At 44.5% G+C, this 27117-nt stretch overlaps 1 protein-coding gene across 1 annotated transcript; it reads right to left on the minus strand.

Moving 5' to 3' along the window:
* Positions 1-14693: 14693 nt before the first annotated feature.
* LOC149470758 (E3 SUMO-protein ligase KIAA1586-like) lies at positions 14694-15959 on the minus strand. Its single transcript, XM_089660480.1, has one exon. The coding sequence runs from the start codon at positions 15957-15959 to the stop codon at positions 14694-14696; it is 1266 nt and encodes a 421-aa protein (XP_089516606.1).
* Between the last annotated feature and the right edge of the window lie 11158 nt (positions 15960-27117).

Here is a 27117-nt window from a genome sequence, read left to right on the forward strand (position 1 = left end):
ACAGTTCTGACTGATGTGGACTCACTTTAAAACGCCTCTGAGCTAACTAATCCCCATTTCACACTGGCTAGTTTAAAGCATGCTGGGGAGCCCCCTTGTTTTATTTTCCAGTACCAGAAGAGGTCCTGCAAAGGGTCATGTGGAAATAGACTCAGGTTAGCAAAAAAATGATGTTAAAGGGTTTTTTTTTGGTTCTTTTAAATGTAAATGGGTGGAAGGGATTGAGGGGGGTTTGCTTTTGCCTGGAGATAGGCTTTAAACACACCCGGGACTTAGCAATAACTGGCAGAGATGCTCTTAAATTATACCGGAGTAATGTTATATGACTGCTTTAGACACAGCTAGTGGTTAGCTGAACTTGTCTTTAAACTCTTCCAGGTCCTTAATAGGCTTCAAAAAGCAATGTGGGCTTTGCAGAATGCAGTTACGCAGATAGAGGTCTGCACAGCATGCCGAGGAGATAACTCTAACCTTGCGATATGTTTGAGAAGGGATTTGAGTGTTATTCGAAGGTTGCAGCCTGCAAGCTTCGGGTCAGTAGTTGTGCTGCCAAGTTTATATCTCTTTGCTCTATCGCTGATGATAACTTTATTCTTCTATCTATATTTGCATATTTTGAAAGCTCTGACTAATGCCTTTAATTAAACATTGACAGTAAGCCATAGGGAGCAGTGAAATGAACGTGAGCGGCTACTTGTTTTTACCTAATTAATTTAGAGTATTATTCTCTGTGCTGAAATGGTAAAAGTAGGTACAGGAATCCATCCACCATTTATTTTACAATTTATTTGTATTCTTGTGATATACTTGTTATTTAGAGAGGAACTCCAGACATTTTTTTAATACAATGGGAGAGAGTTAGATCAGTTTTTTTTTTTTGCTTTCTGTGTCTCTGGAAGATTTGCTCTCACTTCCTGTCTAGGTGACCACCTGGGGGTTGCTGTGCGCTTAGCTGCCTGTTTGTTCTCTTTAGAGTACACTCTCTATATACTGTTATCCAGGGGCAGACTGACCATTCGAGAACTCGGGCACTGCCCGAGGGCCCGGGGTCAGTAGGGGCCCCATGAGATGCCCTTGGTACCTTTCATTGGCTGTTTCATAGGCTTTTTTGGGTGTGGGCAAGGACACAGGGGCCCCATGATCCCCTATGAGTTGTCAGTCCACCCCTGCTGTTATCAAAGCGGAGCTCCACCCAAAAGGGGAAGTTCCCCTTTAAGGACTGCTCCCCTGCTCTCCATTAAGGATTGGCACCTTTGGGGGTGGTATCCGCTCCCACTTCCGGTCCGATTGCCTAGGTGATCAGAAGTGGAAGGTGTCCTCCCTCCCTCCCTGTAGTCTTTTGGGACACGTGACAGGTCCCAGAAGACTACAGGACCATTCATGAAGCGCAGCACTACTCGTACATGTTCAGTGGGTACCCGGCTGTGAAGCCGCATGCTGCCACAGCTGTGTGCCCACACTGAAGATGCCGGCGCCTGGAATACAGGACGGCCAGTGAAACGGGCTGCGGGGGGACACACCACGGGACCGAGGGACAGGTAAGTGGCTGTTTTTTAAAAGTCAGCAGCTACAGTTTTTGTAGCTGCTGACTTTTTTTTTTTGATAGGTTGAGTGTAACTCCGCTTTAAGAAGACAGCCATCATCTATATTGATGTGATTTGGATCTGACATTAGTATCAAAGTTGTACTCAAGTCTCATTAAAGTCATGCTCAAGGCACATCAAGTCACCAGCAAATTACCGGGAAGTCGCCTGGCAAAGGCGCACAGTAAGTCACGCAACTTTCAAGTCTCAGTAATGTGAACTAAGCTTTACAATTACTTTAAATTACAGTTCTTGTGTCCAGAGTTAAAGTGTTACTAAACCCACAACAGTAAAATCAGTCTGTATATGCAGTAAAGCATGCTTGTTATATCACTGTGGAACCTAAGGGGTTAATCCTCTGCATTGTGTAAAAAGGCTGTTTGATCCTGCCTACATGGAAGAAAAATATATTTTAAATATATTTTAAAAATATTCTTCCCAAATATATTGACATATATTTGAAATACTACAATTTTGGCCGTATTCAGTATATTTCATAATATATTTCAATAATAATAATATATATATATATACCGTATGTTAAAATGAGTTTTTATTACAAAATATATGAAAAATATTTTTAAAAATCCATTTTCAAATATACTGTATGTCTTTAAAAATACATTTAAACTACATTATTGGAATGCATTTACAAATATATGTAAAAATATATGTTAAAATTACTTTTTTTCATGTTAACAAAATCTGAAGAATATATTTTAAAAAAATACATATTTAAAAATATTTTTCATATATTTTGTAATATATAAAAAATGCATTTCAACATGTAGTATATCTATCTATATATATTTCAATATATTTGGGAAGAATATTTTTAAAATATATTTCAAATATATTTTTCTAACATGTGGGTGACTTCTCTGATCTTCCCCTTCTTCTACTGTTCCCAATCAATCAGCTGATAGAACAGAGCCTTGGGGGCAAGCTGCACACGCTCAGTTTGGTGTGTATTGCTAGAGATTTTTTTTTACTCTTTGGGAGGGTGCATGTGATCTGCACAGAGCCAATCATTGGTTATGCAGCCTCCTAGGACAATCAGCGGAGAATGAAAACTCCTCCTACAAGCTTTAACCAGTGCTCTGCTGGATACTGATAGAAGTCCTCAGACTGCTATATACTGCTGATGAGAAAAGATATTAACATTTTATATTCACTAAAATAATTGCATTTCCATGTCCTGTGTACTGTGGGATATCAGATATAGTGAATGCAAGGTCCTGGGTTTACTAACACTTTAATCTTTAACAAGTCAGACTACCAATATTGATTATCCAATCAAATAAACAATTCATTTATCTTATGTAAGTCTTTATGGAGTGTTGCATGCATTGAAATAACCCCTCCAGAATACACTGAACATGATCTTTAGAACTAGACAGCCACCAAAAGAAATCTCTGGTCATGGAGTCTGGGTTTAGTCTATTTAAAGCTGTGGAGGAGACTGTAAGCTCCTGGGGCAAGTACTGCCTTGAATTTCAATATAGTCTGTAAAATACTGATGTTACTATGGCATTATATCAATGAATAAAACAAATACACATACATTTACTGTATCCTGATATTAACATTGTTTCTTCTTTTTCTTTTTTTGAACCATAAAACTTGCAAAGCAAGTAATGATTTGAATTGCATGGAGCGGAATTGACTTGACACCTTAATAGGAATTTGTTTAACTGATTTTTATGATCACTTGGATATGTTCCGTTCCATGACAGGAAATATGCAAATAATATCAGAGTTTGAAAAATGCTATAAAAAGACAGGAGTACAGAAGGGCTGGCAGCTAGCGGAGCCTAGTTAAAATTGCTGGCATGAAATGAGAGCATGCACCAAGAAGGGAACAGATGAGCCACTCATAAAACTGTTCACTAACAGGTAAACAGAGGTTGTTGTCACCAGCGGAGCACAATAAAGGTTTTACTGCATCAGATATCTCTTTTATACCAAACTAGGATCAGGTGTCCTGGTAAACTAGTACTCTAGAATGTGCACAGCAATAAAACATAGCGGAGCTGTCCAGGGTCTGAACCATGTTATAGAGAACTACATATCATTCAGTAGGAGATGTACTTACAGGTGAAACTCGAAAAATTTGAATATCGTGCAAAAGTTCATTTATTTCAGTAATGCAACTTAAAAGGTGAAACTAATATATGAGATAGACTCATTACATGCAAAGCAAGATAGTTCAAGCCGTGATTTGTCATAATTATGATGATTATGGCTTACAGCTCATGAAAGCCCCAAATCCACAATCTCAGAAAATTAGAATATTACATGCAATCAATAAAAGAAGGATTGTACATAGAACAATATCGGACCTCTGAAAAGTATAAGCATGCATATGTACTCAGTACTTGGTTTGGGCCCCTTTTGCAGCAATTACTGCTTCAATGCGGCGTGGCATGGAAGCTATCAGCCTGTGGCACTGCTGAGGTGTTATGGAAGACCAGGATGCTTCAATAGCGGCCTTCAGATCTTCTGCATTGTTCGGTCTCTCATCTTTCTCTTGGCAATACTCCATAGATTCTCTGTGGGGTTCAGGTCAGGCGAGTTTTCTGGCCAATCAAGCACAGTAATCCCACGGTCATTGAACTAGGTTTTGGTGCTTTTGGCAGTGTGGGCAGGTGCCAAGTCCTGCTGGAAAATGAAGTCAGCATCCCCATAAAGCTCGTCTGCAGAAGGAAGCATGAAGTGCTCCAAAATCTCCTGGTAGACGGCTGCGTTGACCCTGGACTTAATGAAGCACAGTGGACCAACACCAGCAGATGACATGGCTCCCCAAATCAACACAGACTGTAGAAACTTCACACTGGACTTCAAGCATCTTGCAGTGTGTGCCTCTCCATTCTTCCTCCATACTCTGGGTCCTTGGTTTCCAAATGAGATGCAAAAGTTGCTGTCATCAGAAAAGAGGACTTTGGACCACTGAGCAACAGACCAGGTCTGTTTTTCTTTAGCCCAGGTAAGAAGCTTCTGACGTTGTTTGTTGTTCAGGAGCGGCTGGACAAGAGGAATACGACATTTGAAGCCCATGTCCAGGATCCATCTCTGTGGGGTGACTCTTGATGCACTGACTCCAGCCTCAATCCACTCCTTGTGAAAGTCCCCAACACTTTTGAATGGCCTTTTCCTGAGAATCCTCTCCAGGCTGCGGTCATCCCTGCTGCTTGTGCACCTTTTTGCTTCCACACTTTTCCCTTCCTCATAACTTTCTATTAATGTGCTTTGATACAGCACTTTGGGAACATCCAACTTCTTTTGCAACTACCTTTTGAGGCTTTCCCTCCTTATGGAGGGTGTCAATGATGGTTTTCTGTCAGGTCAGCAGTCTTTCCCATGATTGTGATTCCTACTGAACCAGACTGAGAGACCATTTAAAGGCTCAGGAACCCTTTGCAGGTGTTATGGCTTAATTAGCTGCTTAGAGTAGGACACTTTGAGCCGAGAATATTCCACCTTTTCACAATATTCTCATTGTGAGAAGATTCCCATCACGTCACGTGTCTGACGTGTTTCGTCACTTTGTTAGGACCCGCCAGGTGGTGCCCCTGGCTGCCCACTTGACAGACCTACCCAAAGCGTGGAGTCTAAGTCCCGGTCTGTGCTTTCACCAGGGCCCCTGATGGTGGGGATGGACTTGAAACAGACCGGGACCAGGTCACGACCTCCGAGCAGGCCCACCAGTGGCAGGGGCAACCTCCGGGGATGTATTGGTACCGGGAGAGCCAGATGTGAGGAGGACGGCAGGACCTAGCAGGATGGATCACGAGCGGGGGTCCCGTGGGGTAGGCGAGGTACAGAATCGGCAGGCGGAGAATCGTCAGGTCACACGCAGGGACAGCAGGATAAGTCAGTCCGTAGAGAGGTCAAAACAAGCCGGGGGTCAGGATGGGAGAAGGCAGAGTAGTCAGGACAATCCAGGTCAACACAGGAGTAGGCACCGTAGTCAGGGTCAATCAGGGTCAAAAACACAGGTACAGGACTCAGGAACTCAGATAGACCTTGCGGCGATTACTGACAGTGCAGGGCATCTTTAAATATTGCGCCCTGCACTGTCATTGGCCGCTCGGGACGCGCCCCCGGGCTGTCATTGGCCGCCCGAGGCGCGCCCGCGGGTCCCACTGCGCATGCGCGGCATCCTGTCATCCACGGCTCGCCGGGACCTAGTGCCTGTGTCCCGGCGTGAGCCTTCGCCAGCGCGCATGCGCCGGCCGGCAGGACGCCGCGATCCCTGACATTGCCCCCCCCCCTATGGGCACCCTCCGGGAGCCCCACTGATCTCTCCACCGCGGGTGGCCACGAAAAAATTCCCGGATGAGCCTGGGGGCGTGAACATTCTGGATGGGTACCCAAGAATTCTCCTCAGGGCCATAACCCTTCCATTTTATCAGGAACTGCGTCTGGCCCCCCCCTCTTTCGGCAACTGAGAATAGTTTCTACCTCATATTCCTCCTGGTCACCTATGGTGACTGCCTCAGGAGGTCTGGATTGGCGATCCGGGAAGGAATCTGGTCTGGATGGTTTCAGGAGAGAGACATGGAACACAGGGTGTATTTTGAAAGACTCCGGGAGCTCAAGTTCGTAGGCCACTTCATTGATCACCCGTTTAATTGGAAACGGTCCAAGGTACTTCGGTCCTAACTTCCTGGAAGGACACAGCATTTTCAAGTTGGTCGTAGCCAACCAAACCTGATCCCCCGGCTGGAGCAACAGCTCTCCTCTTCTCTTCCTGTCGAACGCCTTTTTACTATCTTCTTGGGCTTTAGTGATGGCCTCCTGAATCGTTTTGTTATTGACAGAAAAGAAATGCAAGACATCTTGAGATGCGGGTACCGGACTTTCGGGCATTAGGTCGGGGAGAAACGTAGGATGATATCCGAAATTGGTAAAAAACGGTGATTGTCCCGTCGCTGAGTGGCTCGAGTTATTATAGGTGAACTCTGCAGAAGGCAACAGTGTTAGCCAGTCGTCCTGGAGATAGGAGGTGTAGCATCTGAGGTACTGTTCCAATGTTTGATTGGTCCTTTCTGTTTGCCCGTTGGTCTGTGGATGGTAAGCGGATGACAGTGACAGTTTGATTCCTAATGCTTCACATAAGGCTTTCCAGAATCTTGATGTGAACTGGACTCCCCGATCCGATACTATGTCTTCGGGTATCCCATGTAGCCTCACTACTTCCTTGATGAATATCCGTGCAGTCTCCGGTGCCGACGGGGTTCTTTCCAAGGGCACGAAATGAGCCATCTTTGAAAAGCGATCCACGATCACCATTATAGCAGTGTAGCCTTGAGACGGTGGGAGTTCGACTACAAAATCCATGGCAATCATTTGCCAGGCCCGTTTGGGTATCGGCAATGGACGCAACAATCCCCAGGCCTTGCTTCTGGAGGGCTTGTTCCTTTGGCAGGTGGGACAGGTCTGGACGTAGCGCTCGCAGTCTTTGACCATGTTTGGCCACCAGAATGAGCGCCGTAGTAGCTCCAGAGTCTTCGTCACCCCAAAGTGCCCTGCCATTGGATGGTCGTGGCAGTGCCCCAGGACGAAAGTTTGAACTCCTTCTGGCACCACGATCTGATTTTCCTTCCAAAGCAGACCATCGCGGTTCTGGAGAGGCGACCCAGGCGGGACTGGCAGTCCAACGGAAGCGTCAATCAGTCTGAAGCGAAGTTCCGTTTGCAGGACGAGGAAGCTTCCGGATGGCAAAATTGTGTCAGGTAACACTGTATCGTCGGGGTCCTCAAACATGCGGGACAGAGCGTCTGGTTTTGTATTCTTAGACCCAGGTCGGTACGTTATATGAAAGGTAAACCGAGAGAAGAAAAGAGCCCATCTCGCCTGGCGTGGTCTCAGTCGTTTCGCCGTCCTTAAATACTCGAGGTTCTTGTGATCCGTGAATATTAGGATTGGGTGTGTGGCTCCTTCCAGGAGATACCTTCATTCTTCTAGAGCGGACTTGATGGCCAGGAGTTCCCGATCTCCAATATCGTAATTGCGCTCCGCCGGAGTCAACTTCCTGGAGAAAAACGCCACGGGATGCAGTAACTCCTTGGTACCACTCCTTTGGGAAAGAATCGCTCCTACCGCGTTTTCGGAGGCGTCCACTTCCAAAACATATGGAAGAGAAGAATCTGGATGGCAGAGAATGGGAGCAGAAGTAAACAATTTCTTGAGCGTGTCGAACGCGGTCTGGGCTTCAGGGGTCCATTTAAAACGAGTCCCTTGTTTAGTCAGTTGCGTGATTGGGGAGACCAGCCCTGAGAAGTTCCTGACAAACTTTCTATAAAAGTTTGCGAATCCAATGAAACGCTGTACCCCCCTCTTATCGGTGGGTGTTGGCCAATCTAAGATCGCCGTGACTTTCTGGGGATCCATCGCGACCCCCGCGGGAGAGAGGACCAGTCCCAATAACGTTATTTTACACTGTTCAAAACAGCATTTTTCTGCCTTGGCGTAAAGCCTGTGTTGGCGTAAACGTGTTAGGACCCTTGCCACATGCTCCCCATGAGCCTCCAGTGAGGGTGAAAATATCAGGATGTCATCTAGGTAGACAACCACGAAGACATCAAGGAAAGCACGAAAGACATTGTTAATAAAGTGTTGGAAGGTGCGTTACAGAGCCCGAACGGCATCACCAAATATTCGAAATGACCGAATCTCGTACGAAAGGCTGTCTTCCATTCATCCCCCTCCCTGATACGAACAAGGTTATATGCCCCCCGCAAGTCTAATTTAGTAAAAATCGCTGCTGACCCTAACCTCTGGAGGAGCTCAGGGACTAGGGGTAACGGATAGCGATTTTTTACTGTGATTTTATTCAGGTCTCGGTAGTCAATACAGGGCCGTAACGATTTGTCTTTTTTTTCTACAAAAAACAACCCAGCCCCGGCCGGGGACGTGGACGGGCGAATAAATCCCTTCCGCAGATTGTCATCAATATACTCCCTCAAAACCCCTGATTCTAGTTCCGATAAAGGAAAAATGCGACCGAATGAAATCTCAGATCCGGGTAGGAGGTCTATGGGGCAATCGTAGGAACGGTGTGGGGGAAGAATGTCTGCTCCTCGCTTACTGAACACATCTAAGAAATCGTGGTAGGCCGGAGGGATAACCTGAGACAGATCCATATCACCATCCATGCATAGGAGAAACCGGGGAGGCACGGGCCCTGGGACGTGGCAGTGATCCCGGCAGTATGGTGACCGAAATTGAACCGTTCCCTTCTCCCAATCAACCTGGGGGTTATGGGCCCGCAGCCAAGGAAGCCCCAGAATGATTGGGAAAAGGGGGGATGCGATGGCATCCAGACGGAGGAACTCCTGATGATGGTCAGCCATCGTGGTAAAAATAGGGGGAGTCTCCTGATCCACCACTCCCGACTTTATGCTAGACCCGTCTGCCAGGAAGATGTTAAACCCCCTTTCTTTGGTCTGGAGGGGAATCTTTTGCCGGTGAGCAAAAGTAAGATCAATGAAACAACTACATGCTCCCGAATCAATGATTGCGGTCACCGACAGGGTTCCTCCGGGGAGCTGTAACGACACAGGTATTGCCAGGTAACTAGATAGGTCACCCCTTTCTGTAGGTAAAGGAAAACAGGAAGCGGACTTACTCATTTTTGCAGGACAGGAGCGCACCTGGTGACCAGCTTCCCCACAGTACAGACATAGGTTCTGCGATCGTCTCCTCTGACGTTCCTCGGCCGATAAAGTGAAACGGGCCAGTCCCAGTTGCATGGGTTCTGAGGTGTCCCCTGCTTCCGTGCTCCGGGCATGGTTCCCTGGGGTTGGAGCTGCTTCTCTCGGTGGGATCCATGCCACCCTTTGACCCTGGCTACTCCTTTCCAGGCGACGCTCTCTCAGTCTGCGGTCAATTTGGATGGCCAACTCTATCAGTTTCTCAAGAGAGTCCGGTAGTCCTGCTCGTGCTAATTCGTCTTTTAGCGACTCAGACAGCCCAATGCGGAACTGGTGACATAATGCCGCATCGTTCCATCTGGTATCTCCCATCCAACGCCTGAAATCAGACGCATACTCTTCGGCCGCCCGGCGGCCTTGCCGCAGAGAGTATAGAGCAGCCTCTGCGGAGGCAGCCCGCTGGGGGTCGTCATATAGGACGGCCATGGCCTGAAAGAACTCAGTCACGGAATCGAGATGGGGGTCACGCTTCTCCATCAGGCGGTGAGCCCAATCCTGAGGCTCATCCTGAAGGAGAGAGATTATAAACCCCACCTTGACGGTCTCGACGGTAAACGTGCGGGGCTGCAGGTCAAAAAATAAAGTGCACGCGTTCCGGAAGGCCCGAAAACGGCTTCGGTCTCCACGGAATCGTTCCGGCAGGGGAACGCGGGGTTCGGGAGCTAGGGGTGCCGCAATGCTCCGGATGCTGGAGCAGCGGGTGACTCCGCAGTTGCGGAACTTGGAGCAGGGGGAGTCTGGGTGGCAAATGACTCCATGCGGTCCTCAAGCCGGGTGCAGCGGCTGTGAAAATTCTGGAAGGCCTGGGTCAGAGTCGCCAGGTGCTGGCATATATCCTCTAGGGACGCCGGTCCTCTTCCTGGCTCTGTCATGGCCGCAAGGTACTGTTAGGACCCGCCAGGTGGTGCCCCTGGCTGCCCACTTGACAGACCTACCCAAAGCGTGGAGTCTAAGTCCAGCGTGGGGTCTGTGCTTTCACCAGGGCCCCTGATGGTGGGGATGGACTTGAAACAGACCGGGACCAGGTCACGACCTCCGAGCAGGCCCACCAGTGGCAGGGGCAACCTCCGGGGATGTATTGGTACCGGGAGAGCCAGATGTGAGGAGGACGGCAGGACCTAGCAGGATGGATCACGAGCGGGGGTCCCGTGGGGTAGGCGAGGTACAGAATCGGCAGGCGGAGAATCGTCAGGTCACACGCAGGGACAGCAGGATAAGTCAGTCCGTAGAGAGGTAAAAACAAGCCGGGGGTCAGGATGGGAGAAGGCAGAGTAGTCAGGACAATCCGGGTCAACACAGGAGTAGGCAGCGTAGTCAGGGTCAATCAGGGTCAAAAACACAGGTACAGGACTCAGATAGACCTTGCGGCGATTACTGACAGTGCAGGGCATCTTTAAATATTGCGCCCTGCACTGTCATTGGCCGCTCGGGACGCGCCCCCGGGCTGTCATTGGCCGCCCGAGGCGCGCCCGCGGGTCCCACTGCGCATGCGCGGCATCCTGTCATCCACGGCTCGCCGGGACCTAGTGCCTGTGTCCCGGCGTGAGCCGTCGCCAGCGCGCATGCGCCGGCCGGCAGGACGCCGCGATCCCTGACACACTTCCTGGACTTTTTCTGAAGTCCAGAAAGTGACGAAACGCGTCACCGACACGTGAAGTCTGACGCACTGACATTTTTCCGGAAGTGTAGCCGTGGCCATCTTGGAAGTGGGAACATGCGGTAGTTCCCTTATGTGATGTGATTTGTGTCTCTGTGATGGGAAGCTGATATCTACAATTTTAAATGTAAGTTGCCAAATAAATTTCTATACTCTATGGTACCTTCTCTAATTGCCAATTTACTTATGAGGAGAGTGGAGGAGGAATCCCAGGATTGATCTGGACCCAGGAGTCTGATGCCATCTCTTATGTTGTTTGACAAGCCTTATTGAAACAGTATTGGGGTAATTATTCACTACTACAGGAGTTGGAGTGTTGTTTGTTTTGGTGTAGTGGGTTGAAATAATATTATTAACCACTTGAGTGGATCACGATTGTTCATTGCAGTGTTCATATATAGAGCTTTTTTCACGATTTAGGATTTATATATATATATATATATATATATATATATATATATATACATATATATATTTTTTTTTTTCCTCTCACATGCACAGTTTTAATGTGTGATGTAATTCACAATGAATGGCACTAATTTCCTTTTTGTAGAAGGATAATACACTATGTTGAGTTTTTTTTGGTTTCTGAGGTTTACGAATATTTGGACATAACACGAAGAGTGAAAATAAGAGAGATAATTTTTGAAAGAAATAATTGGAAGAAAAAAAGAGGACTATAGTCTTTTGGAATTACACTTGGGGATATATTTATACTTTATGAATTTTATTTAATTTGGAAAATAAAAGATTTGATAATTTCTTGTGTAGCTTTCAAGGGTGAAAGTGAGTGTTTTTTTCTTTGGGATACTTTGTTTTATTTATTTAGAACTTTTTAGTGTGCTAATTAGTAATTTATAAAAATATACACTGATCACTGTACTAATGACACTGATTGGGAAGGGGTTAACATCTAGGGTGATGAAAGGGTTACGTGTGTGTCTAGCTATGTGCTTGGTGTACACTAGCCGGTGCTGGTACAAGGGGAAGTGATGAATCGTGTTCTCAGCTCAGCTCTGCTCTGGCACATGAGCGATCACCACCCCCCTGTCAGAACAGAGCTCTGCCTATGTAAACATAGGTGGAGCTCTGTTTTTCCTCCCTACCTGACGATCTGCAGGTGCTGAAAAAAGACAAAAGTCCATCCAATTCAGCCTTTAAAAAAATAAAAGTTATAATCCTATTCCCACAGTTGATCCAGAGGAAGGCAAAAATCCCAGCAACACATGATCCAATTTGCTCCTGCAGGGGAATAAATTCCTTCCTGATCCCCCAAGAGGCAATTGGATATTCCCTGGATCAACTTTGCCTATAAATGTTAGTTTCCAGTTATATTCTGTGTATCTAAGAAAGAATCCAGGCCTTTTTTGAAGCAATCCACTGAGCTGGCCAGAACTAACTCTTGAGGGAGTCTATTCCACATTTTCACAGCTCTCACTCTGAAGAAACCTTTCTGTGTTTGGAGATTAAATTTCTTTTCCTCCAGATGTAAAGAGTGCCCCCTTGTCCTCTATGGTGACCTCAAGGTGAATAGCTCTACACCGAGTTCACTATATGAACCACTGATGTATATATACATGTTCATCATATCCCCCCCCCCTTAATCTTCCCTTCTCAAGAGAGAATAAATTCAGTGTTAGTTCACAGCAGAAGCGATGCGCCGTATCACGTGCGCGCCCCCGTGAGACGAAAGTACAAAATTACACACACACACGCACATATATATATATATATATATATATATATATATATGTGTTATTTTGCACAGTAGGACGGCACTGTAGCATTAAAACTGCTAGAGGGCGGCCTCCAAGTGGTTAATAATGCCCTTGTTATAGGTGTAGGCCATTTATGTACCTCCCAAAACCTGGACAAGAAACTCCCAGAGATGGCATCCCTCCATCCTGCTTTGTTGCTAAGATGTTGCTAAGACACTCTCAGCTCCTACTGCTCACCCCATCATCACATGAATAAGCTCTCAAACCCCTGTACATGTGTTGTTCACTTTCTCCTCCATCTCTGAGCTCAGAGCTGCTGCGATGGGGGAGAGAGAATGCATGTCAAGGTGTTTGATTTGGATAAAGAGCTCACCTCTGTGATGGTGGGGTTGAGCACTAATGGCTGTGAGTGTCTTAGCAATGTCCTAGCAGCAAGGCCGGGAGGGGTGATGACATGTCTGGGAGTCTTTAGGCCAGGCTTAAAGAGGTACGTAAATAGCCTACACCTATAGCAAGGGCATTATCCAACTGCTAAGCTGCAGTTTGTTTCTATCTACAGGCGTCCTTTGACTGCTAAAGCAATTTTTTAGTAACGTGAAATGACCCTTTAAATACCACTTTCATTTTGCCTTCCCTGATGAATTTCACCAAAATGACAAAATTTTTCTCTAATCTCCCTATTTTTTTTAAACATTCAAAGAAATGAACACTCCCAGTTACTCTCAACTTTAGTTACATGCTAAATGCTTCTGCATGTCATGTACTGAATGAATCCTCTCTATGCAACTTAGCTCAGCTTGTGAAAATGCTCGTTTACTGGCTATCATGTTTATCCCATGGCTTCAATACTTTAAGGCACTGACCTAAAACAATTATGCAGATCAGGATTTACAACTTCACTTTCATTTTTTAATCTACTTCTGTGTTTTGGATCATAAATCCAAAGTTTAGAAGTACTTGGATCAACATGACTCCCAGGCAGGTAATATTTTTTGGAAGGAAGTCAGCGGCAGCAATCCCTGTACTCCCAGTGCAAGTTTCCTTCAAATGATTTGCATTTGATTTCTCTTTAAGGACAGGAGAAGAAAAAATTAGACCGGAGAGGATTTGCTAGCTGCTCTAAAAAAAGTCACTGGCACTTTTCATTTTCAGATGATAAAGTCTCTTTAAGTGACTTTCAAATTGATTTTTGTCCATCACACTTTAGAACCTGTGTCAGATTTCCAGGGTCCTCAAAGAGTTGAAAATTCACCCTATGCCTTTCATTTTTTTTTCATTTTAAAACTGCATTATTTATTACATATGCCAAAATAACTCTTCACCATAAAGTATGTATGCTGCTTACTCTGTGCTATTCTTCTGAGAAGTGACAGCACTAGAAAAGCTGACTGACGTTTTCTATCCGCAAAAATTCATGAGATTCAACGTGAGGCTTAAGCTGTTACAGCACTAACTAAAGGTCATTCTTTATATGGGGATTATCTGATATTTCTTGACAGCACAGTATACACATGAAAAGCCAAGGGAAGGATATCTTGACAAGAATGCTTCAGCGTTTCACCAAAGTATTAAAACAAAAGAGTTTGCGGCGGAGAAAATGAGATATAACAGAACATTTTTTCCTTAATAAAGTGGTTTTTGCATGGGCTGTTAACAGGGCTTTTTTTCTCAGAGGAAAGGTGGTGGAACTCCCCCACCCAAACCTGGCCACGCCCCCATCAAACCCTAGGACCACCCCTTTAGAGAACAGGAATGCAAGTAAAATTTGGGAGGGGCTATAAAAGTAAATGTATGGAATTACATAAAAAGCAATGCAGTACAATGTGTAAAAAAATTGGAATACTTACCAAAATTAAGCTCAGAGACATTTCCTTTTTGAAAGGTGTTTATTTATAAGTTTTGCAGTTACATATATTAATCACAGTTTAGTAAAGTGAATACATGAAAAGAAAGGGGGGGGAATAACAGGGGACTAATGACACATTCAAGTTTAAATGTACCATCACCTCCAAAAGGCTCAGAGACATTTCCAGATGATTTCAGCGTTCTTGTCATGTGCTTTTTCTCTGCTTCTCTCCTTGCTTCTGACATCAGTAGCAGCATGACGACCATGAAGTAGCCATGAATCTACATATTTAGAGGGATCAAAGCAACGTAGAGGAGGACCATTAACTCTGATAAACAGTAGTCCTGAAATGGTTGTTGTCAGAAGGGAAGCTCTGTTGGGAGTAACTATTAAATTCATTTGTGAGAATCCTCTTTCACACTCACTGGATGAAATTGGGATACTTTCAATAGCATTTATAAGAGGGCGCAGGTCATCAGGCAAGGTTTTCTCAATCAAATACTCTCTGAAACCATGTATCATTTTCCTTTCATTCAACTGGAATCTAATGGACAAATTTCTAATTTCATCCTCTCCAAATGTAAGCTTTTTCTCAACATTGTCAGGCCAATGTTTGGAGTCAAGCACCCTGGTGCAGTTGGCAAAAACAGAATCATTTTCAGTGAGCAGTCTACTCTCTATTGAAGATTTTAATTTTTCATAAAACACATCAGGACTTATGGGAGGGTCATTCTTAGCTTCTTTTCTGTAAAGGGAGATTCCCTGGAAACAGAGCTTTTCAGAGGCAGCAGCTGCTTCTTTATAATAAGAACCTGGCTCTGTTCTTCTACTTTCAAAGAGTTGTACAACAGTTTGTATTTTTTTATTTGCCCTGTATAGATTTATTCTTCGCTCTTGCAACACCAAGCTTAATTCAGACAACTCTTGAAGAGCATCGCACATGAGTCCCAAATCCAATAAAAAGTTTGTGCTGGTAATTTTTCTCAATAGGCCTTCATACATACAGCGTTCAGTCTTGTCCCGGGTGGTATCTTGCTTTGCTTCTTCAAAATGATGAACCAACACTCTGTAGCTTTGCCACACTGCTAACACAGAACGAAAAGTAGATGCCACCCATCTCGTACTGAGAACTCGTCCTATTTTTAAAAGCTGCGCCTCTAGGGAGCTAGCACAGGCTTGCAGTTCTCTGCTGTTTTTGGGAGATGCATGATATAGTACATACAACTTATCCATAAAGGCCTTAAACCTATTAATTCCTGATGTTTGTTTGACCGTATCTCCAACTGACAATTCTAATCTGTGATTAGCACAGTGCCACAGAATAATTGAAGGAAATTGTTCCTTCAACAATGTCCCAACACCGCTCTTATTGCCTAACATCACGGCTGCACCATCACATGTAACACTGATCAAATGTTGTCTTAAGTAGTCGTCCATTATCCCATAAGAATGCAGACAGTTAAGGAGAGAAGTGAAAATTCCTTTTGCGTTCACGCTTTCCAGTTGAACCAAATCAAGAAAGAAATTTACATGGGAATCCATTGCACTGTTTGCAAGAAGAAATCGAACATATACAATCAGTGTAGATTTTTGACTTAAAGTGGTTGACTCAATAATAAGGGCAATTTTAGTTTTTGATCTTACGACTTCCTTGACCAAGTTTTTTCTCATTTCTTGTGTGATGTGATTCACAATATTAATGCAGGCTTTTGTTGAGTGAAGAATGCGGCCCATATTAACGCCATTTAACTCCTGCAGATCTATTTCAGAGCAAAAACTATTGAAGGACTGGTTTTCTTTGGCTATCTTGTATGCCGTGCGAAAGATCTTCATAGTTATGTCTTTCTCTTGGGCCAAGTGTTTTAAACAAACCTTTTCAAGATGTTCATTTTTTCGTTTCAAAAGAATTTTTAAAGCGGCCTTGTGTACAGAACTTTCTTTGTGCTCAAACATTTTTTTTCTTAAAGAAGTGAGCTGCTGTGATCGCTTGGTACCATAACTGGTTACCTCATTATTTGCCCATTCCTTCGATATCTTCATGCCATTTTTTTTTTCTACGCCAAGACTACCAACATTTTTGCATACCTTGCACCCAAGCTTCTGATCATGGAAATCCAGCCAATCGTTCTTTTCACAAAAGGAGTTTTTTTGCTCCAAAGTCCAACAACTTGGCCAGGCAGGACTTTCAAGATAATCTGGATCAGTGCAAGAAGGACCATCAAGTGTGTCTGAAGTAGAAGGCAGAACTTCATCAGAAGACACAGAATCCAATTCAATTGGTGAAGAAACACATGATGCAGACTGTAAAACAGTTTGACTGCTCTGCGTTTCCTGTTCTGGTTCTGGTTCACATATTTGTATTTTTTTATTGTCGCTGGCAAAAAAGCTAGTTATCTTTTTCATGGTAAAAAAAATTAGAAAAAGAATGTACTTCTTTCTAAAGAAGTCTAGTAGATGAATAGATGGGGTGATGGATGAAGACTATCTGAAAATATAGATGAAAACAAGCAACAAAGATAATGTCTTTGTATATTGTAAAGCACTAAGTTGTCAGGTCATATGAATAAACTAAAAATGGTTATGTACAGCAATGATACTTTAGCCAGGGGTTAGTACTTAGGCAGGGGTCAGCACTTTAGGCAGTGGTCAGTACTTTAGGCAGGGGAGGAGGACAGCCAATCTTACCTTATTATTACGTCTCCGCCTCCGCCTGTCACCTGCCCCAGCTCTCGGAACTAAACAAAGAGTCGGTCGGGGGTTCCGATGATGATAATTTTTTTTTTTTCAAAATTGTCGCCCTTTTTTTTGTTTATAGCGCAAAAGTAAAAAGCGCAGAAGTGATCAAATACCACCAAAAGAAAGCTCTATTTGTGGGAAAAAAAAGTCAATTTTATTTGGGTACAGCACCGCACGACCGCGCAATTGTCAGTTAAAGTAACGCAGTGCCGTATCGCAAACAATGGCTTTATCATTAAGGGGCAAAATCTTCCAGGCTGAAGTGGTTAAATGCAGCCTTATCAGTCCCATGAAATGCAGATTTTTCAGCGCCCATCAATGCCCATAAACAGCAGCTGATTAACACCGCCCCCCCCCCCACATTAGTAAGAATAGCGAGTAACACTGCCCCCCCCCACATTAGCAAGAAAAGCGAGAAAAATTGTATCGCCGCTCCTTACCTGATGCTGACGATCCGCGCTATGGTAGGATCGACGAGCAGAGGGCGTGATGACGTCAGCGCGCACCGCCGGGTGTACTAAGATACACCTTTCCTATGGGGGTGGCCGCGCGCCCCCGATGTTTACACGCTGGCGGTAGAGGGGGGGGGGTGAAGCGTGCATGTCCCCGCTCACCGGCTGTGAGCAGCGGCAGTGACAGGTGCCGGGCACGCGCAAGCATGACATAAACAAGCCGCGTCCGGCACCTGTCACTTTCGCTGCTCTGCATAGCTTGTCAGCTCTGCAGAGGCAGTCGGTGAGCGGGGACAAGAAGAAAAAGGTGGCGGAACGCAGTACCGCCGCGTTCCGGCAGAAAGAAAGCCCTGGCTGTTAACCACTTGCCTACCGGGCACTTTTACACCCTTCCTGCCCAGGCCAATTTTCACCTTTCAGCACTGTCGCAATTTGAATGACAATTGCGTGGTCATGCAACATTGTACCCATATGAAATTTTTATCATTTTTTTCACACAAATAGAGCTTTCTTTTGGTGGTATGTAATCACCACTGGGTTTTTTTTTTTTCGCCCTATAAATGAAAAAAGAGCAAAACGTTTGAAAAAAAAGTTTTTCTTTGTTTCTATTACAAGATTTTGCAAACAGGTAATTTTTCTTCTTCATTGATCTGCACTGATGAGGCAGCACTGATGGGCATTGATGAAGAGGCACTGATGATGCTGCACTAATATGTGGCAATGATGGGCACTGATAGGCAGCAATGAGGAGCACTGATAGGCAGCACTGATAGGCACTAATAGGTAGCACTGAATGGCACTGACTGGTGGCACTGACAGGCAGCACTGACTGGAGGCATTGCTGAGCAGCACTGTTGGGTACTGATGGGCAGCACTGCTGGGCATGTATGGGCAGCACTGTTGAGCACTTTTGGGGCTGCAATGATAATCAGGGCACTGATTATCAGTGCAGATGTCTGCTTTGACAGTTGCTAGTTACCAGCAGTACTTTCCTCATGCTGTGACAAGTGTACTGGCAAGTGTATTTACATGGTGGTCAGCTGTGATTGAACACAGCTGATCATGTGGTAAAAGGCTGCTGTGATTGGCCTTTTACCACGTCATGTGATCAGCTGTGTTCAAAGGACACAGTGATCACAGACAGAGCTGGGTGCGCTCCGCTAGGGGCGTGCGGGGGAAGGGGGGGCGCGTTCTTGGAGGACATCATATGATGCCCTCCCAGAACTGGGCGACTGCACTGTAGCCATCATTTGGCTATAGTGCGTTAGCAAAGTGATTAAAGAGAAAACATATCAGAAGCAGTCATTTTTAAGTGGCCTGGTCTATTTTTTATGGAATCCAAGAGGTAGAGTAAAGAGGAGTACCAGACCAATTGTTAAGAGTTTATTTTATTTTTTTTCTTAAGGTTTAATAAATTAGCTGCTGGAGTTTTCCTAAAGCCTTGAGATTATAATATTTATTGCTATTAATTAATTTGAAACTGAGACCAACCCTATTACCATCTGGACATGTAAACACCAACAAGAAAAGAAAGAGGGAGAGAGAGTGGCACTAACTGAGTATAGTATTTAATAAAACTCAATAAAGAAAGAAAAATATATATTGCACTCAAATGTAAAATGAATATATGAGCACATCTGTGAAATCTCCAATAGGTGGCTGTATACCAGGTGGTCAGTGCTATTACAGCAGACTCTTCTAGGTGGATATGATGTCAGATACTAGGATCCAAGAAGTATACCAGGGAGCACACTAGGAAGAACAGCAGATGAACCAGCATTATGTAAAAACCAAGATGGTGGCCGCTGTGGACGTGATGACATCATACATGGCAACATGTTTCGGGGCAGGGAGATCCTTTCTCAAGCCTCTGCTTTTGCACCTGGGTGTGCACTGCCACCACATCTAAGCTCAGAGGAAGGGAGCCCATTAGAATCCCCAAAACACTTTGGGTTATTCTTTTGGTGTTTTAAAATAAAATATACTCTCCACAGTCTCTCAGCAATTGGCCTGGCGCTTGTTTTTCTGTGCACATCTTGGTTTTGCACCTGAGGTCCCCCCCCCCCCAAGGTCTCCTTGTGTCTATGAGCTGCCTAACAAGAGCCTAATGTACTTTTCAATACAGTATATAACCTAGTACCCTGAGATCAAACTGTCTTTGGACCTAAGGTCTTATTTTTGCCCAGAGAGTGCATCCAATGTCAGTAAAAACAGGGCAATTTGCACTGCCTTTCTGCTGAAAAGCACTTTCCCTTCTACTGTCTGCCCTCAGTCTACTGAATGCTTCATTATCTCTGCATCTCACTCACTGCTACCTAGAAGATGGCTTCTGCCCATCCCCACTGCCATCTCTCCACTTACTACCCTCACTGCTGATAGTGTCATGTACCTGTATAAGGAGCACAAAATGATGAGGGTGGACTCTTGCAAAATTCCTATCTAAGCACCCCTGGAAGTTGAGACAAGGCCTGCTAGGGCAGGTGGCAGGAAAATGGAACTGCATACTTGAACTTGGAAGTGTCATATAAGCAGAAACACAACAATGAGGGTGCGCTGATTTCACCCAGACCAGAAGAGAGCAGAGCCAGATCACAAATAAAGTTTTGTAACACCAAAAATACTTTACACTTTATCGTGCTTAGGTGTCCCCTTAATTCAGTCTCTCTAGCAATTGTCCCTAAGATCATGCACAGGGGGATGTTGATAGCTTTGTAAAAAAAGAAGAAAACAAAGGCAAGCACATGAACCAGGGCAGTTAGTCACTTTTTTTAAATGGTATATAACAAATAAAAATAATCCACTCACATGCGCTCAATACTCAATAGATTGTGCACCTGTAACAGCCTCAAATTGTGAGTCCACTGGTAGCTTGGCCATTGTGTCTCACAATGCTCTCCTTTCACTTCTTATGCAATGCTGATAAACTTGGAAAGGAGTACCACTTGCTCTCAGCTTCCATCCGCTGTACTCCAGTCCAGGTGCTCAGGGAAAGACTAGGTCAAGAGACTTGAGAAAAGGGGAACACACCACTGAAATGTGTCGTCATCATGGCAACCTGCCATGCCCAACCAAGAAGTACCCAGGAAGCGCTGGTAGCCGCAGACACTGATGGTTTTTCCTCTAGAAGCTCTAGAAGCTCCAGGAGTACAGCCGATGGACTGAAGAGCTGTGCCTTTCCTAGCCTATCAACACAGCATAAAGTGTCAGAGGAGCACACTGTGAGACACGCTGCCCAAGCTACCAGAGGGATCACAACTTTAGGCTGTGTGCATTCCTGCATGCTTTGTTAGGCTCCCACGCCCGAAAACATGTGCAGGTATGACCATGAGCACAAGCCTTAGGGCTGACATGATATGTTTGATGACTGACATGATATTCCTGACAGAAAGCTCTTGCTAGCTTCTTCTCAGTGGCTAAATTAGTTGTCATCTGCCATCTCTGACTTAGCTTACACTTTTTTCCTTCATTTCTTGCCCTATGTGTCTATTTCTGCCCTTGTGCACTTTGTAGTCAATTTTTTTAGATACTGTGTTTCCATGATCAGGGGTGTGAACATTTCAACTAAAACATTTTTATGGATTAGTGGAAACCTGGTACCTTGCTACCTGAGGACCATATGTGGCCTTTGGTACTTAGTGGGGGTTATTTACTAAAACTGGAGAGTGCAAAATCTGGTGTAGCTCTGCATAGAAACCAATCAGCTTCCATGTTTTATTGCCAAGGCTTAATTGAACAAGCTGAAGTTAGAAGCTGATTGGCTACCATGCTCAGCTGCAAAAGATTCTGAGTGCTCCAGTTTTAGTGAATCTGCCCCATTGTGAGGCCCTCAAAACCCACTAATCAATAGTGGGAGTATTAAATTGTAAAGGGGATGTAATTGCAGTGGCTTTATTCTCATGCAACATGTCCTCAGCCATTCTTATAGAATGTCCACAGACTTAAACCATCTTTCTTGTATGTCTGCAGTTCCTCACAGGTTTTGTAACAATATACTGTATACTGAATATTTTGTACAGCCCCCAGGTAATGTTAGGAACCCCAGATAAGGCCCTATGTACTTTGTAAGTTGGCCACCACTGGGTTAGAAACCTTATCAGGTTTTCTCTGCTGTCAGGAATGGACTTGCCAATAACAGTGGGACTCACCTGCCTTGTGGGCTGCAGTACCAAGGCTGGCCAGCGGGTGCTCTCAGCAATCAGAGACTCACCCCTGCAGTCAGCCAAAACACCTGAAGCTGATTGCAGGGGTTGTATTTAAGAAATGGCCAGACTCACAGTCAGGGCCTTGGTGTGTGTTTTTCCATGGGCCCCTGTATCTTGTAACCTGCATTCCTGTGCCTGTTCCTGGTCCTGTTTCTGCCTGACTTGTTGCCGACCCTGCCTGATCCTGACCTCTGCTGACTTCTCCTGTTTGATCCCTGGCTTGTGACCCTGACCATTCTCTGCCTGACCCCCTGTACCTACCTGCCCGTTAGTTGCTGTACCCGGCTCGTGACCTGACTACTCTCCGCCTCCTCCTCCTGTACCTACCTGCCCGATAGTTATCGACCCGGCCTGCCTGACTACATTGTGCTCTATATGTGTATGTACCTGTGTATCTATATCAGTTTAGGTTTAAGGTTTGTTTCACCTTCTTGTATGTATTTGTGTTAGCTTGGGGTTTGGTGCACTGCGTTTATATTTGTATTGTTAGTCTCAATAAATTATATTATTTACTATATCTGAAGCCTACGTTTCCCTGTGTCAGTCCACACTCTTCTGGTCACACCCGCATCCCTGACATCTGCATTCTGTGTCTCCATTGGATACATTTCCACTCTTTTTAAGATATAAATGTATATGGTAATGCAATGCACATTTAACCTTACTGAATGGATAGTGCAACGTTTTTAAAGAAATACCTTTTATTTAGATTTGACTGCAGTCATGTGGTCAATAAGCCTCTGGGTTCTACTCTTTTTCTCTGTAACTGGTGGGAGGCGTTTGTGGGCACACATGTCCAATTTCCCTCCCCTCCATACATAGCAGCAGGAAACTCTTTAATCCCTCATTTCACAACTCCAAAGTAGTGATAATTTGGAGATGTGTAAGTGAATTATGAATTTATGAAAGCCTGCTGTGTCTTTTTCTCTCTCAAGTAAGGCTCAGTTTTCATTTTCAGTAGGAATGGGTCCCTTAGTTCTCAATAGCAGTGTTAAATAAGAAATTGCCATTTAGGAAAATAATATTTATTTATTTCATCCTTTATTGCCTCTCCGTATTGCTAAATTCCTGCAGCTTATTTTTCCATTTGAAAACTTTTTATTGAAAAAAGTGTTTTAACAATACAAAGGACAATACAACTGACAACAAGGTAATATCCATGAGAAAACACAGAAATCCTTCTGCATAAAGATAGCAGAATGTAATATCAGTCCAATGTGTATCAAATGAAACTCAAGATGTACAAACAGCTTTGTAGAAAAATAGGATATGATATAAAGATCATACATCCACAATAACCATATAAAACCATTAAATTGTAAAGAAAACATTTATGCTATAAAAAGAAATAACTCTCATAATACAGGACAGTAAAGACCTATAAATCGATATCATGCTTTGAAATTTTCCCTCCAGAGGATTTACACCCCCCTTCCTGACCAGGTCATTTTTTGCAATACAGCGCTGCATTCCTTTAACTGACAATTGCGCGGCCATACAATGCTGTACATAAATGAAATTTATGTAATTTTTTTTCCCCCACAAATAGAGATTTCTTTTGGAGGTATTTGATCACTCCTGCGTTTTTTATGTTTTGTGCTATAAACAAAAAAAACAACAATTTTGAAAAAAAACCCAATATTTTTGGCTTTTTGCTATAAAATATATCCAATAAAAAAATAAAAAAAAATGTCTTCATAAATTTAGGCCAAAATGTATTCTGCTTCATGTCTTTGCCCATAAAAATCCCAATTAGTGTATATTAATTGGTTTACGTGAAAGTTATGGCGTCTACAAACGGCGGTATATATACTGGAATTTAACTTTTTTTTTTATACTAGTAATGGCAGAGCCCATCGACTTATTGTGGCACTGCAGGACTGCTGCAGGCATTCTGACACCGGGTGTGAACTGACTAACTGCCACTGACATCCTCAGTGACACTAATACAGTGATCAGTGCCAATAAAAAGGGATCAAAGGGTTAACAGTGTGCTGTGTGTGTTTTACATTGTGTGCTGTTTGTTGCTTTACTTGGGAGACATGCTACTTTGTATCTCTCTGCAGTGCAGAGAGATACAAAGCAGCATGTCCTTGCTGACAGGAGAGAAATCTGAGTTGTTTACACACAGGTCTCTCCCCTGTCAGTTTTGCCGATGATCACCGAGTCTCGGCTGGGAATCGCTTGACATCACCAGCAGCCAATAGCAGCGCAGGTAGGGGCCGGTATATATAAGTGATATATACGTGATTTTGTGTAGCCGTGCTGCCCTGTACCAATAAATTTGCTATAGGGTGGTGGGCAAGTGGTTAAAGCTTCACCCATGTTTGTATAACAATCATTCCTTTGGCCCACTAGAGTAGGGTAAAATGACAGTAAATCCAAATCAACCTGGAAGTCAGTATGAGAACCATGGATCCCATTTCACATCAAAGGGAGTTTTAGAGTCATGCAGTGTGTGAAAAATCTGCTTCATTAACATGATATGGTCAGTTCTAGAAATGACTTGGGTAAAAGGTACTACAATGATCTTCCAGTTTAAAGCAATCACCCATTCCTAGATTGTAAGCTCGAAAGAGCAGGGCCCTCGATCCCCTCATGTTTTGCATTGTATTGGTATTGTTCTGTCACATGTTCTGTCCCCCTTTGTAATGTACAGCGCTGAGTGAACTATCGGCGCTTTATAAATACTGTATAATAATAATTGCATGGCCACACAGGTAGTATGTACCAGGGGTGGATTGACAACTCATGGGGCCCCTGGACAATAGGGGATCATGGGGCCCCTGTGTACTTGCCCAAACTCCAAAAAGCCTATGAAAAAGGTACCAGGGGCATCTCATGGGGCCCCCTACTGACCCCGGGCCCTCGGGCAGTGCCGAATTTCCAAATGGCCAGTCCGCCCTTGGTATGTACTAACCTCATCAGATAACCAAGATCATCAGAGACCTCAAGAATCTTAGCAAAAAGAAGAAAGTACTCATACATCAAGGTAAGCTGTTTACCCGCCAATGTTTTACTCAAAGAGAACACCTCTCTCCAGGTAGGTATAAGTTTCTCGCACTCCCAAAACATATGTAAAAAGGAACCTGGGAGAGAACAGCCACGAAAACAGAAGGGAGAGATCTGCACAGAGGCATCCCTAGGATTGGTGTCACTTGGTGCGGTAACGCGTGGTGTCACCTCCAGAGAGGAAGGAGCTGTGCCGGTGTAGCAGTAAAATGAGTATCCGGTATAGATATGTATCCCCTGAAGCAACTGCGCATGTGCCGGCTTCAGGCCGAAGAAGCCAATCTCTGACTTTAGCACAAAGCTGCCACAGTTAACCCCTTACAGACTGCAAACCGCTGAAGCTGATCCCGCGGATCACTATGGGTTGCAAGATCAGTTAACCCCGTATAGGTTGAACCTGTGGCAGCTCTGTGCTAAAGTCAGAGATCGGCGATCGGCTTCTTTGGCCTGAAACCAGCACATGCACAGTTGCTTCAGGGGATACATATCTTCAGGGGATACTCATTTTATCACTACACCGGGGGCAGCTGTCACTGTGCCGGGAATCTGGGATCACCCCAATAACTGGCCAGGACCTCCACAGAGCCCAGAAGCTCTGCTGGCATCGTGCTCCTGCACCCCCTGTGATGGTGTCACCCAGTGCAGCCCGCACCCCCCTAGGGATGCCACTGGATCTGCAGATATTTAACGTGTAAATGTAATGGGTATAATACCAGAGTGTGACAAGTTTTAATGCTGTTTCATGTATTGTAAGAGATCTAGTGCGTTTTTCTTAAATCCAGCTTTTTTGTCAACCACTTCCAGGCTATATGCATTCCAGTGATAGCATTTCTCAGGGTAAGTTTCTATTTTGCATGAATTGGGCATAAAATGTGCTCTGAACGTCATCTAAGTCACAACAATAGAAGAACACAGTCTGCTGAACATAACACTACACAAACATTAGATGTTGCCATGGTTTAATTGCACATAACATGTAAACATTCACAGTGCAGGGAGGAAAAAGTATGTGAGGCCCTAGCTTAATGACCCCTCCCAGAGCTAATTGGAGCCAGGAGTGAGCCAACCTTGACTCCAATCAGTGTGATGATATTGGATGTGTTGCTGACAGCTGTCCTGCCCTTAAAAAACACACACCTGTTTTGGGTTTACTGGTTTCAAGAAGCACTGTCTGATGTGAACCATGCCTCGCAGAAAAGAGCTCTCAGAAGACCTACGATCAAGAATTGTTGACTTGCATGAAGCTGGAAAGGGTTACAAAAGTATCTCCAAAAGCCTTGATGTTCATGTGTCCACAGTAAGACAGACTGTCTACAAATGGAGAAAGTTTAGCACTGTTGCTACTCTCTCTAGGTATGGTCGTCCTGTAAAAATGACTGCAAGAGCACAGCGCTGAATGCTGCATGAGGTAAAGAAGAATCCCAGAGTGTCAGCTAAAGACCTACAGAAATCTCTGGCACATGCTAACATTTTTGTTGACACATCTACAATAAGGAAAACATTAAACAAGAATGGAGTACATGGGAGGACACCACGGAGGAAGCCATTGCTGTCCAAAAAGAATATTGCAGCATGTTTGAAGTTTGCAAAAGAGCACCTGGATGTTCCACAGCACTACTGGCAAAATATACTGTGGACAGATGAAACCAAGACTGAGTTGTTTGGGAAGAACACACAACACTATGTGTGGAGAAAAACAGGCACAGCACACCAACATCAAAACCTCATCCCCACTGTAAAACATGGCGGAGGGATCATCATGGTTTGGGGCTGCTTTGCTGCCTCAGGGCCTGGACGGATTGTTGTCATTGATGGGAAAATGAATTCCAGAGTTTATCAAGACATTTTGCAGGAAAACGTACGACCATCTGTCCGCCAACTGAAGCTCCGCAGAGGATGGGTGATGCAACAGGACAATGACCCAAAGCATACAAGTAATTCAACAAAACAATGGCTGCAACAGCACAGAATACGCCTTCTGGAGTGGCCCAGTCAGAGTCCTGACCTCAACCCGATTGAAATACTGTGGCATAACCTTAAGAGAGCGATTCACACCAGACATCCCAAGAATATTGCTACACTGAAACAGTTTTGTGAAGAGGAGTGGTCCAAAATGACTCCAGATCGTTGTGCAGGTCTGATCTGCAACTACAGGAAACGTTTGGTTGAGGTTATTGCTGCCAAAGGAGGGTC

Source organism: Staurois parvus, unplaced genomic scaffold (assembly GCF_062004578.1).
Source record: "Staurois parvus isolate SC_StPar_1 unplaced genomic scaffold, SC_StPar_1.0 ptg000031l, whole genome shotgun sequence".
Lineage (NCBI taxonomy): Eukaryota > Metazoa > Chordata > Amphibia > Anura > Ranidae > Staurois > Staurois parvus.